At 41.8% G+C, this 11,965-nt stretch overlaps 1 protein-coding gene across 1 annotated transcript; it reads left to right on the top strand.

Moving 5' to 3' along the window:
- The first annotated feature begins 8,288 nt into the window (after window positions 1-8,288).
- USP26 (ubiquitin specific peptidase 26) lies at window positions 8,289-11,548 on the top strand. Its single transcript, XM_077760814.1, has one exon. The coding sequence runs from the start codon at window positions 8,289-8,291 to the stop codon at window positions 11,043-11,045; it is 2,757 nt and encodes a 918-aa protein (XP_077616940.1). The 3' UTR covers window positions 11,046-11,548.
- Window positions 11,549-11,965: the final 417 nt, after the last annotated feature.

The raw sequence follows: 11,965 nt of genomic DNA, 5'->3' as shown, positions 1-11,965 counted from the left end.
AGAGAGAGGGAGTCACAGACTGAAACAGGCTCCAGGCTCTGAGCTGGCAGTCAGCACAGAGCCCGACGCGGGGCTCGAACCCACGAACCGCGAGATCATGACCTAAGCGAAAGTCGGACGCTTAACCGACTAAGCCACCCAGGCGCCCCGTGCATTTTATTTTTTTATTCATTTTCCTCCCTTTTTAAAAAAGTAATCTCTGTCACAACATGGGGCTGGAATTCACAACCCTGAGATCAAGAGTCACATGCTCTAACAACTGAGCCACCAGGCGCCCCTGTGTGTATGCATTTCAAACATGTTAAATAGTCTTTACCTGTGTGGTGTCCTGTCACCCTTAGCCTGCTCTTCATGTCCGGGTCAGCTTGCTCTTTCAGTAACAGTTCCATCCAATTTCGTTTCACCCTTTCTTGCCCAGCCAGTCCTTAGTTTGAAACTTTGGACACTATCATCTTGAGGAAAGTTAGAATTCTTTGGGCCCAACCCTTAAAGGACTCCTACTCACCCGACTTTATGATTCCCCTTAGCAGAGAAAAGTTTCACTCCACCGAGATTGAAAACAAACTCATGGTTCCCTGCTGCCTGTTAACTTTGTGATCAGGTCACAGGAGCAGCAGCGCAAGGCAGCACAGACTAAGTGACAAGTCTTGCAAAGAGTGAATGCTTTGTGAATTCTGAGGTAGGAAAAACTCAGGCCTGGAAATCTTCTGAACGAAGCACGACTCGGACTTAAAAGGAAGGGTAGAACTGCGACAAAAAGGCAGGGTAATTATGAGGGAATTCCAGGCAGAGAGAAGATGCTACAAGCAGCTGAAGTGGCAGAAAACACAAGGACTCTTCAGTAACACTGACTTCTCCGTATCTTACTTGATACGCTTCCCCTTGTGTTGCCATTTTTTATATCTTTGTCTCCCAACCGATCTGAAGTCAGGGATATTTTATTGCTTCATCTTTGGCTCTTGGCCATAATTGACTGGGTATCAACAAATATTTTGGCTAACAAGTGAATAATCAAGCGAATGCAGTACTTCGCAGAAAGGGCTCCAAAATACTAGGAGGGTTGCAGTAGGAGAAAAGGAATTAATTTCCAGAAAACCTCATTTATCATAATTTCAATGAAACAAGCATGCACTTTCTCATGAGACGCCACTCTTTCTTAACGAGATCATATTTAACTTACGGAAAATAATCTGCATTTTGTTTTCCTAATCAACTATGTCTTATTAATAGCACTGACATAATCGTTCTAAAAGAATGAAGAACAACAACAAAAAGCTCTGCCAGATCTGTCTCTCAGAAAAGGTTCAAAGCCTAAATAGTTCATGGGAACAATTTGCTACTCTGGAGAATTCTTCCCATTTTGGTCAGGGCCTCCTATGGAGAGATTTATGTGCAGTATATGTCAAGAGGCAAAATAATGGCATGTCTCTGCTATACAATGACTCGGACATTTGCTGAGTGCAGAAATGCACCTTTAAACGGGAGAAAGAAGCAGAGTCTGCCCTGATCCAGTCATTTTGAAAAGCCATGCGCACTGAAGCCGGGAACGAACATGACGACAGGATCTAATTGCCAATTCTCTAGAGGCAACACGCCTCTTGATGTGTTGACCTTTAACCCAGACTTGGGAGTGTGAAAAAGAGAGGGGATGGGTTCCTTTCCTCTCCTCCCCAGTCTGATTGTGCCTGCCTCCAGCCCTGTCCGTGTACCTCTAACACGCAGCTGCCCCCACTTACCCGTTAGTTACTTCCCGCTTTGGGGCCAGGGTGGGAATGAACAGAAGAACAGAAAGGAAAGCAGGAGAAGAATAGAAGAAAGGTCTACAGGCAGTTGACCGCTGCTTAGAAGCAGGGGGCAGAATTACAGCTACTGAGATGAGAGCTGAACTCCTGGCCCTGTGATGCTTCTGCCCCACTCCCCAATGTTTCCTGAGATTAGGTGTTTCTAGTTTTCTGTTTTCTGTCTCCATTTACCCTCTCTGGGCCATATTTGTAATTACTCCCTTCTCTACACCTTCGGCTCCCTTAACTCCTTTTACGTGGTTACTAATGAATGGCAGAATCCCGAGGAAAGTTATATATAAGGTTCTGCCTGTTACACACCTGCGCGGTGGCAGCCAGGCCACTAAATATAGCTGGAGAAAAACGCAAATATGCTGACTGGTCTCACTGTAAATTCGTGACCACTGGCCTTAAGTTGGCCCTTTGTGTTGCTCTGCAAGGGTTCTGGTCCATTCGCGCTCTTGCTGTTTTCCAAAACTTGCACACCTTCTTTCTCCTCAGATCTCTTCACTGTTCTCCAGCCACACTGGTCTGCTCTCTGTTTCTAACATGCCAACCACACGCCCACATGAGGGCCTTTTAACTTACTCTCCCTCTGCCTGGAGCGTCCTGCATCTGTCTGTCTGTTCCCTCGATTCTTTCAAGACCCCGCCACATGTCATCGTCTTTAGTCAGGCCTTCCCAGGCCACTGCATAGAAGGCAGCAAGCACATCCTTATCATTGCTGGCACACCCTGGTCCCCTAACTTTGTTTTCTTTAACAGTTACAACCATTTGGTAGTCTATGTATTTTTGGTGTGCACATTTTCTATCTTCCTGCCAGAGGAAGACTTTTATGAGACTGTGGGTTTTTTCCTCCTTTTCATTCTTCCATACCCAGAGCTTAACACAGTGCTTGCTAGTATGCCATACATACTTGTTTAAGGCTTGAATGGATAGATGAATGCCAGCTGGGTTTTGAGAATCCCCTCTTCCCATTTGCCAAACTCAGCATATTTACCTACTCCCCGTATAGTATTTTTTGTATGGCAACCATAGTTTCCAAGCCCAGATTTGATGCACATCATCTAATTGGTGGGGAGAATATCTTTAATTTGGATTTTCTTGGATTTCCCATCACATTGGATGATTAAGTATATCCTACTTAGAATCATAGTCTATAGAATGGAGTCCTCAAAGGAATCTTAGATGATCACTTTCCAGTTAGTCGAATGGGCCCTGATAGTGGAATTGGCTTAGCCAAGGTCACTAAGCTATGTTGAGTTTAAAATAAATGTGACTTGAAGTTGTTTGGCTTTTTAGAGCTCTTGATTGTGATTATCAGAGATACCCAGAAATTATTGGAAACGCCCATGGTAATTACGTGGCCCTGTCTTTTCTGTTGACTGCATATAGAGACTAGCACACTGCCTCATGGGTCCTTCATTTCTATCCAATGAGGTTTGCTAGGATAACTGAGCAGGATTTCTCACCATGTGCTAGGTTCGTCTTTGTTCTTTCACTCCACATGTTTTCAAATGTAAGAAGTTGTGAAATGCAGTGCTATTTAAAACTCACCACCTGTACCAAACCACCATCTGCACCTTGACCCCCACCCATTCAGTGAAATAAACACATACTTGAGTTTATATAGATGATGACAAGCATAATAAGATATCAGTGGAAAAGATCTGACAATAGAGATGTTATTTGTAGTCATGGGCCCAAAGGACCTTCTAGGGTTTATTCTTCTGCCTCCAGGTTGTAATATCTCCAGATTTTCTCCGTTTGTAATGAATGCTTTGGGAATGACAAATGCATATTCAAATTTGAAGGGTGCATTCTCATTGGCTTTCAAGTATTTCTTGCTCTTGAGATAATGAAAGCATGAATGGTGGGAATTACAAATCCAGGATACAGAGAATAAATACTCCAAAAGCTTCACAAGTCCTCATAAAGCTATCTTAATACAAAATTATTAACTGGGCTTCTGGGTTTTTGGACTTGGAGGCATTTTTTCCCAAGGGCTAATTTCTTCGAGGTGAGGCTTGGGAAATCTCACTCCAGAAGATAACTCTCTTTGACAAAACGCTGCTCCCACCCTGACTTCGTGTCAAGCTGTAGAAAATGGCAGTGGAAGGATATTTTCCCAGATTCTTTGTCCCCATTGGAAGCAAGGCCCTTTTCAAGCTATGATGCTTACACGATGATGACATTTACAGTCCATCTTGCTTAGGTACAGTGAATACTCTCACATCCTTTGTGTCCCTGAGAACACTGGCCACAATACACAGCATTGGGAACACACTCCGGAAATCACAGTTTGCAGTGTAGAGCAGATGCCCAACAACTCTTCCGTGACCAAGAAGGTCAATGTAAAGTGAATTAGTGAGTTAACAAGGAAGCACACGTTTCTACCTGGAGTTTTTTAACCTTATGGTCAGCTTCTTGACCCCATAGGTCATGCCTCCCAGTCTGATCAGAACGGTGTAGCTTTATGAGTTTCTGTCTGTGCTTTGATACCCACCAGCCTGGTGTGTTGCGCTAGTAGGTGGCCAATCGCATTGAATGGACTGAGTTTGTGGGTAAAACGAGAAAAACACTTCAGCTTTCATAACTTTTGAATGGAGTTGGAGTATCAATACTGCGGATGCCTGGTTTAGGCCACATAGAGTAGTCACATAGTGCTCTCAGTGGAGTCGTAGAAAATGGATACATTTTAGTTGAAAATCTTCTAAAAGCAATCAAAGAAGCCCTAAAAGCCTTAGATTGACAAGGCAGAATCAAGAAAAGGATTGAAACTTAAGATGTGCTAGCCAGGAACGTGAGAAGTGGTTAGACCCCTCAGCTGCACATTAGCAAGATGGCTCCTAATCTTTACTTTCCATGCTTAGGGGGGCTCAACGAAGTCTCCTTTAGTCTCCTGGAATGAAATATAACCACGTTGAACTATGAAGAAGGAATGATGTAGGGACACATCAGTTTGGAAACACATGACTCTTAACTGTGCTGTTGAAGGCAGAGGGTGGAAATGCCATCAGGGTTTTAGGTTATCTCAGCTACCCTTAGAAAGAATGGACAACAATTTTTGATAAATACGGGTCAGCTGGGATTGCAGAATTTTTGAATGCAGCCTGGAAGTCATTCTGGGGTTTTAGGTTCTCTATCAAGTGGTTGAAATAGGAACAATGAAAACTTTGTCTTTACTTTTTTTTTTTCTGGAGGGGGGGGAGAGGAGATAATTTAAACTCTTACTTAGCATCTGCAGTAGGACAGTGGACTGTAAATAATCCAGACAACTTGAATCTGCTGCTGTGCTTGAATGTTTTTATGGTCTTATTTCCACTGTGATAAATACGATCATTCTCTCACTTGGATGCATATGCACTTTTGTGTATGGATGGGTGCAATCTCTACTTCACTGAACAGAGGTTGATAGATAAAGACTTGATAAAACAAAAATCTCACTAACTTATGCTCCACCAATTTTTGAGTTTTTGATAATTTGGACAGGGACCAAGCAGAAGTTTCCTTTGGTATTATCCACAGCAACAGGGTTTACTGAGCAAGTTAGTAACATCGATAAGATTCAGGAAGAGTATTTTACTATGTAGGAGAAAACATAGCTTCCCATCAGTTTTGGACGCATGCTTTCTGATGCAAATATCTGTAGTGTTAAGTGCTAACAGAGTCTCCTATAGAATTATTCAGAAATTTTAAATTTTGAGTGATTAAGTACACCTGATCCTTCCTCATGGTTTCGAGTTACAGGGACTTAGCTCAAANTATATCTGCCTCTCCAGCCTATGTACAGTGGGCAGGAAGTTCTTAGACTTAACTTTTGTCGGTGAGCCCAATACTCTAGGATATGGTGTTAGTGGAATGCTAGTTACTAACAGAACTTCTTTGGAGTCACCAGTGTGTCCTGTGGAGGGCTAAGCATGGAAGAAGCAGGTGGGCGTGGGAGGAACAGCACATTGATCTCTGATACCTCATAACCTAAAGTCTCGACTTGGCCTGATGGAAAATATTTTGTCAGGAGAATCACTAAACCTTGTATTTTTAAAAACATATTTGTGCAGTGCTCAATACCAGTGGGCATATACTGATGGGTGTTGGGAGGATCCATTCTATTTTAGAGATCAGTGTTCATTACCAACAGATGGTGTCTTGGTTGTTAGCAGCACTGTACCTGAAGTCCATTTTAATGCCATATTAGAACAGTTAGGGTTTGGGGGAAGAGTTTCTTCACTTAGTACTCAAGACTTTGTCCTTGCCTTGAACACAGGCTGTTATATAAGCTTAGTGAATGTTCACATAGGACATTTCAGACATTTTTGGAAAGGTGGGACATTTGGCTATATTTTTTTAACCATTTGTAGTTGATATAGGATGACAAGCAGAATTATCCATGGTGGAGTTTTTTAAATTGATATTTTTCTGTCCTATTTTAGAGCACTTGGTGTTAAGCTTTCAGTTCTACTGTGATTTCTTCCATGGAGGTTGTGGAGATTTTCGTGCACCGTCCTGGTCGTGTTCCTCACAACCCGATGGGAACTTCTCTTTCCTTTCATCAGTGATTTGCTATCTGACAGTCTCCTTTTATTTACCTTCTGCTAGGGTGATGTTAGGGACCCTACAGAGTACTGAGCAGAATCTCCAGGGAAATCTGGCTTGTCCCAAAGCAGGCAGTATGTGCTTGGAAGTGTTAATATGTAAAGAATTGGGGTTGTAGACTTATAACTTTATGAAACTAATTAAAAGGAGCTAAGATGCTTTCATGAGTGATGTGTTTGCAAACCTGAGAACTTGTTTGGGGAGTTCTTGGACTGAAGTTCAGAATGGATGGCTGTGAATTTCTCAAGCCAAAAATGGCTTGAGTCAGGTAAACTTGGTATACCTAACTTGTAAAATACGTATCTCAACGTGTGGTTTAGTAGGCGAGGCACCTGGGGAGTAGAGAAATGGGGTTATTTCAGGAAATTGACCTAATTTAGCTTGTGTGAAGTGCATGTAAGGCATTTCATGTCAGTTGCAAGAGGTAATTGGAGGGAGTGTGGAAGCAATTCTAGCCAATCAGAAGGACAGTGTTAGACTGTGATTATAAAAATGGCTGCTCTATAGTCTTAATTTCCATGTAGTCTGGAGCACAAACAGATCTCACACTCACTTGTCCAGGTTCCCAATTTAACCCTGGATGAAATGCCTTGTATTTGTCCATAAATGGCTAGATATATGTCCTAAAGGTGTTCAGATAGTATTTTCTGGAAAACAGAATATAAGACTGAAAGCCTATTTGAAGTTGTTCCATGTGATTTTCCCATTGCCTGTATTGGTGGTCCAGTTATACTGTAAGGCCCCATGACCAGTCTCCGCAGCACACTGACCTAGAGAATCTACCGGTGATTCCACTTTAGACAGGTGAATATGGACATAATTGTAGGTATGAGGAAAGCAGGACTAAAAGTCCAGAAGATGGTATTGTTTAGTGCATAATTCACCCATGTTGAGCATTACCAATTTTTCCCCAGGCCATATAATGACGTATTAAGAAACAGAAGTAGGGGCACCTGGGTGGCTCAGTCGGTTGAGCGTCCAATTTCGGCTTGGGTCGTGATCTCACGGTTGAGTTCAAGCCCTGCGTCAGGCCCTGTGCTGACACCTCAGAGCCTGGAGCCTGCTTCAGATTCTAGGTCTCCCTCTCTCTCTGCCTTTCCCACACTTACTGGAAGAATTGGGATTGCTTAGAGTATACCAGGTCATCTTGGCTTCTTGGGGCTGGAGATAGCCAAGCCTTTGATGTCTGCTTTAAGCAGTGATAGGTTAGACCTCCCACATGGGGTAGAATGTGTGGACTTCACACCTAACTGGAAATGGAAAGAGGTAGATTGATTTACATTTTTGTGGCCTGCGTATGAAGTCCTCTAGATTTCTGGATATTAAGAGCTATTCGTAGGTTATTGGTTTGAGGGCTGCCTAGTGCCTCCACTCTCGTATTTACTTACTATGGTTGCCCTGTGGGGTCATTCTATGATAGGAGGATTAGCACATTATATGCACACACTTGAGACACTATTCATTGTGCTCTCAGCTATTTACTGAAAGTCTTCCAAGTGTTTAATGATTTCAGCTGAAGTGGGGAAATTAATCACAATGGAATCTAGTATTGTAGTGGAAAGGAGATTTAGTGTATGGGAGTCGAATGTGAGTTCTATCCAAGCATTTATCTAATAGCATAAATGATTTTTCTTGATTTTTTTTCCAGTAGCTGCCTTGGCGTGGAAATCAAGATTCTTCCCTCATGGTAACTATGGACAGCTCGTAGACGATATTGGTTTTATCACTAAATAGGTGGACATCCAGAACCTGAAGAGGCTCTAGTATAAAACCAACACTAGAAACAGTACCATTCTTATAGGGAACTAAAGAATCATTATTTTGGTGTTGTCTCCAGAAGTGAGCTTGCAAAACAAAGTGGAACTTCAAGATTATCAATAATTAAGGATACCTGAATTGTATTTGTAAAGTATGGCTACTATAATGGCACACGGCTTTGTCCAAATGTGGAGCAGGAAGATGGGGATGTCTAGGCTCAAAGAAGCATACATTGGATCAGTGGAAAGAAAGAAGATTAGACTGCTGGTCTGTTTCAGCAGTGGAGAATATACAACTTTTCAACTAAGCAATATTAAAAATGTGGTATTTAGATCCTCTAGAGAAAACCAAAATCGCGTGCATTTAAATTTCCAAAATAATAGCTTCTTGTTTATTGAAGGATTATCTTCCAGAGATGCTGAAGAGTTGAAGATGTTCCTGGATAGATTCCGTCAAAATAATACTCAACCATCCATGAAACATGTTAAGGATGGAGGGATCTCTGCCAGCACAGCAACACAGAATGAAAGCAACAAAAGTGCATTTCACGAAACGTGTAATAAGTCAAGTAGTGGACCTTTTGAGACAGGAGAAGGAAGTGGAACACCTGACCTTCAGCAAATGCCTTTGTGTGCATCACAGTCATCAACACTTACTTGCTATGATTTACCAGGAAATGGACATGGGAAGAAGAAAAAAATGTTATCATCTGGTTCAGAGATGGATGGGAAATTCCCGAAAGAGGCTAGCTGTGTAAGAGATAAGAAGGCCAAGACAAATCCCTTGGGGTATGTAAGCCACTATAAGAAGAAAAAATTCAGGTTAAAATTGTTAAAAAGTAAGAAATTAAAATTTGAACAGTTATTCAAGACCAGTTCTACTGGAAACCCTTACCTGAATAGCTCTAGTCTTCTCCAGATGCTTTTTGAGAAAATATATTTGGCATTTTTGTTGGAAGCAAAGTATAATGCCGATAAGTCAGAGTGGGACAGACTCAAGATGACCCTTGAGTTCTACCCAGAGAAACTATTGCAAGGCCTCCCCAATTTGGGAAACACCTGTTACATGAACACAGTTTTACAGACCTTATTTTCAATTCCCTCGTTTACTGATGATTTATTCAGTAAGGATTTCCCATGGGGTAAAATTCCCTTTGATGCTCTTAGCATATGTTTAGCACAGCTGTTTGTTTTGAAAGATATTTATAACATAAAAATCAAGGAGAGGTTACTTATGAACATTAAAAACACCATATCATCAGTTGCAGAGATTTTCTCTGGCAACGTACAAAATGATGCTCATGAGTTTTTAGGTCACTGTTTAGATCAGATGAAAGAGAATATGGGGAAATTAAACACCATATGGAAGGCTAAAATTGAATCTGAAGAGGGGAATCCAGCTCAACAGATCCTTGCTGGAAGTGCTGCCACCCGAGCGCTCGTTTGCCCTGTCATCAGTAATTTTGAGTTTGAGTTGCTGCGCTCTATTACTTGTCAAGGCTGTGGTCATGTTGTTCTCAAGACCGNCGAAGTGAATAATTATCTCTCCATCAACCTTCCACAAGGAATGAAATCACTTCCTTTGTCTATTCAGTCTGCTTTTGATCTCTTCTTCAGAACCGAAGACCTTGAGTATACCTGTGAGAAATGTAAGCATAAGAGTTCTATTGGAAAGCACAAATTTAGTAGGTTGCCCAGGGTCCTTATTGTTCATCTGAAACGTTATATCTTTAATGAGTTTTGGTCCCTAAGGAAGGATGACCGGGAAGTCACTATTTCCACGTGTTTAGAGGTATCGTCTCATTGCACTGAAAGTACCAAACCGCCTTTTCCCATGAGCAAGAATGTGTTTACTAGGGATTTCCAAATCCTAAAAGTCTTTCAAAGCCTGAATTTTGAAAACCACTTTCTGTCAACGTATTCAGGAAAGCTGACCTTGGCATCCAATGATTCCCTGATTCCACACATTGGACCAGACAAAGAGTCTGAACCACAAAAAAGCCAGAATCTCTGTGAAGGGTCAGAGGGAGAACAGAAAGAAGACCTGGGGAAACGTCCTAAACTGAATGTAACAAAGTCTGAATTGGTAAACTTAAGAAAGGGAGCAGTCCCCAAAAAAGAGCTATTAGCTGCTGGCTTAATGACGGATCTTGAAGCAACGCCCCGTTCTCAGATCCAGGAAGATGAAGGTAAACCCACCAGTGGTCCAGACAAGTGTCTTGCAGAAGGTTATCTTCAAGACATATTTAAAAATCTAAAACGAAAGAAATCGGAGACAACTAAGAAGCTTAGCAATTTCAAGAGTGGCACTAAGACTGCTGAAGGTGTTTATAGATGTGAAAAAAAAAGAACTACAAAAGAATTCCAAAAACTGAGTAATCAGACCCAGCAGGATGACTGGATGAAAATCTATGAAGAAGCCCTTCAGCAGGCACTGCTCCGAACCTTCTTGAAGCCACGTGCCCAGTGGAACGGAAGAAAACTCAGAAGACCTGCAGAATTAAATCCCCAGGAGGCCAATGAGAATTCCCAAGGGGCACCAGATTCTAATAAACACTCTGGAAACAAAGAATTTTTAGATAAGGAGAAGTCAGAAACTGAAGCCACAAAACCAAAAAGCAGTGCTAAGATGAGCAATCTCTATCCCTATCGGCTCATTGCTGTTGTCAGCCATCTTGGGAAGACCCCAAATTCAGGCCATTATATCAGCGATGCCTATGACTTTGAGAGGCAAACGTGGTTCACTTACAATGATCTACAGGTATTGAGTATCGAAGAGCCTCTCCTGCAGGAGGCTAGGCTTTGCTCCGGGTACATCTTCCTTTACATGCACAATGATATTTTTGAAGAGCTGTTGAAAAGGGAAGAGAACTTACAGTCTTGTAACACAGAGGCAGGGGAGACCCCTTAGGAGAAATAAGTGGAACAGACTCCTGGTTGCACACATTTGCTTGACTGCCCATTGGTTACCACTTCCTCTATGGAAGGAAAACTCCACTCTAGCCGAAGATGAATAGGCACATGGCATCCAGGATCAGAGTTCAAGCAGAAACACTTGGAAAATTTCTATTCTAACCCTAATACAGACATTTCAATCTCACAGTTCCAGCTGTGAGAGATAAGTAGTCTTTTCTATTAAACTAGAATTGTGTTCTTCATACTCTAGTGCAGTGAATTGTAAGTGCAGTCCTTAAACCAGCAGCATCAGGATCATCGAGAAACTTCTGAGAAATGCAAATTCTTGAGTCCCATCACATAACTGCTAATTCAGAAACTCTAGTGGGGAGGTGTTGGGGTGGCTGAGGATAAGGAACAGCAATTTGATGGAGATTCCATCAGATGCTTGAGAAATTTAGAGAACCACTGTAGTGTGTTAGAGTATCTTGGTAGATTTTGCTGCTGTTTATTTAGTTATATTTCTTAAGGAGTTTGATTACATTTTTCGTTTCTTATATTCATGTATACCTTTCCTTCAGAAACTTATTAAAAACGACACACACACACACACACACACACACACACACACACACACAGAGAGAGAGAAATCACTCCTCTGCTGTTCATACTCAGTGATTTGATGAAAAAAAAGTTTCTGGAGTCCTGACCAAAAGCAAAAGCAAAAACCAAAAACAAAATTGATGAGGTTCTGGCAATAAAGAAAATAGTTGGCTGTGGTCTTGTCAATAAATAAGTAAAGCTGGTAATTTATGAATCCTCTTGGGCATATGCGAATGAGACTGTAACACCAGGTCAAGTCTCCAGATTGTTTGCTAAACTCCTCCTCTTCCTCAGTACCAAAAGGGTTATACACACTCAAGCTTAAGGATGGAG

This window comes from Crocuta crocuta, unplaced genomic scaffold (assembly GCF_008692635.1).
Source record: "Crocuta crocuta isolate KB4526 unplaced genomic scaffold, BGI_CrCroc_1.0 scaffold475, whole genome shotgun sequence".
Lineage (NCBI taxonomy): Eukaryota > Metazoa > Chordata > Mammalia > Carnivora > Hyaenidae > Crocuta > Crocuta crocuta.
Note: the sequence above shows the minus strand (reverse complement) of the source record. Positions and strands in the feature narration are given on the sequence as shown.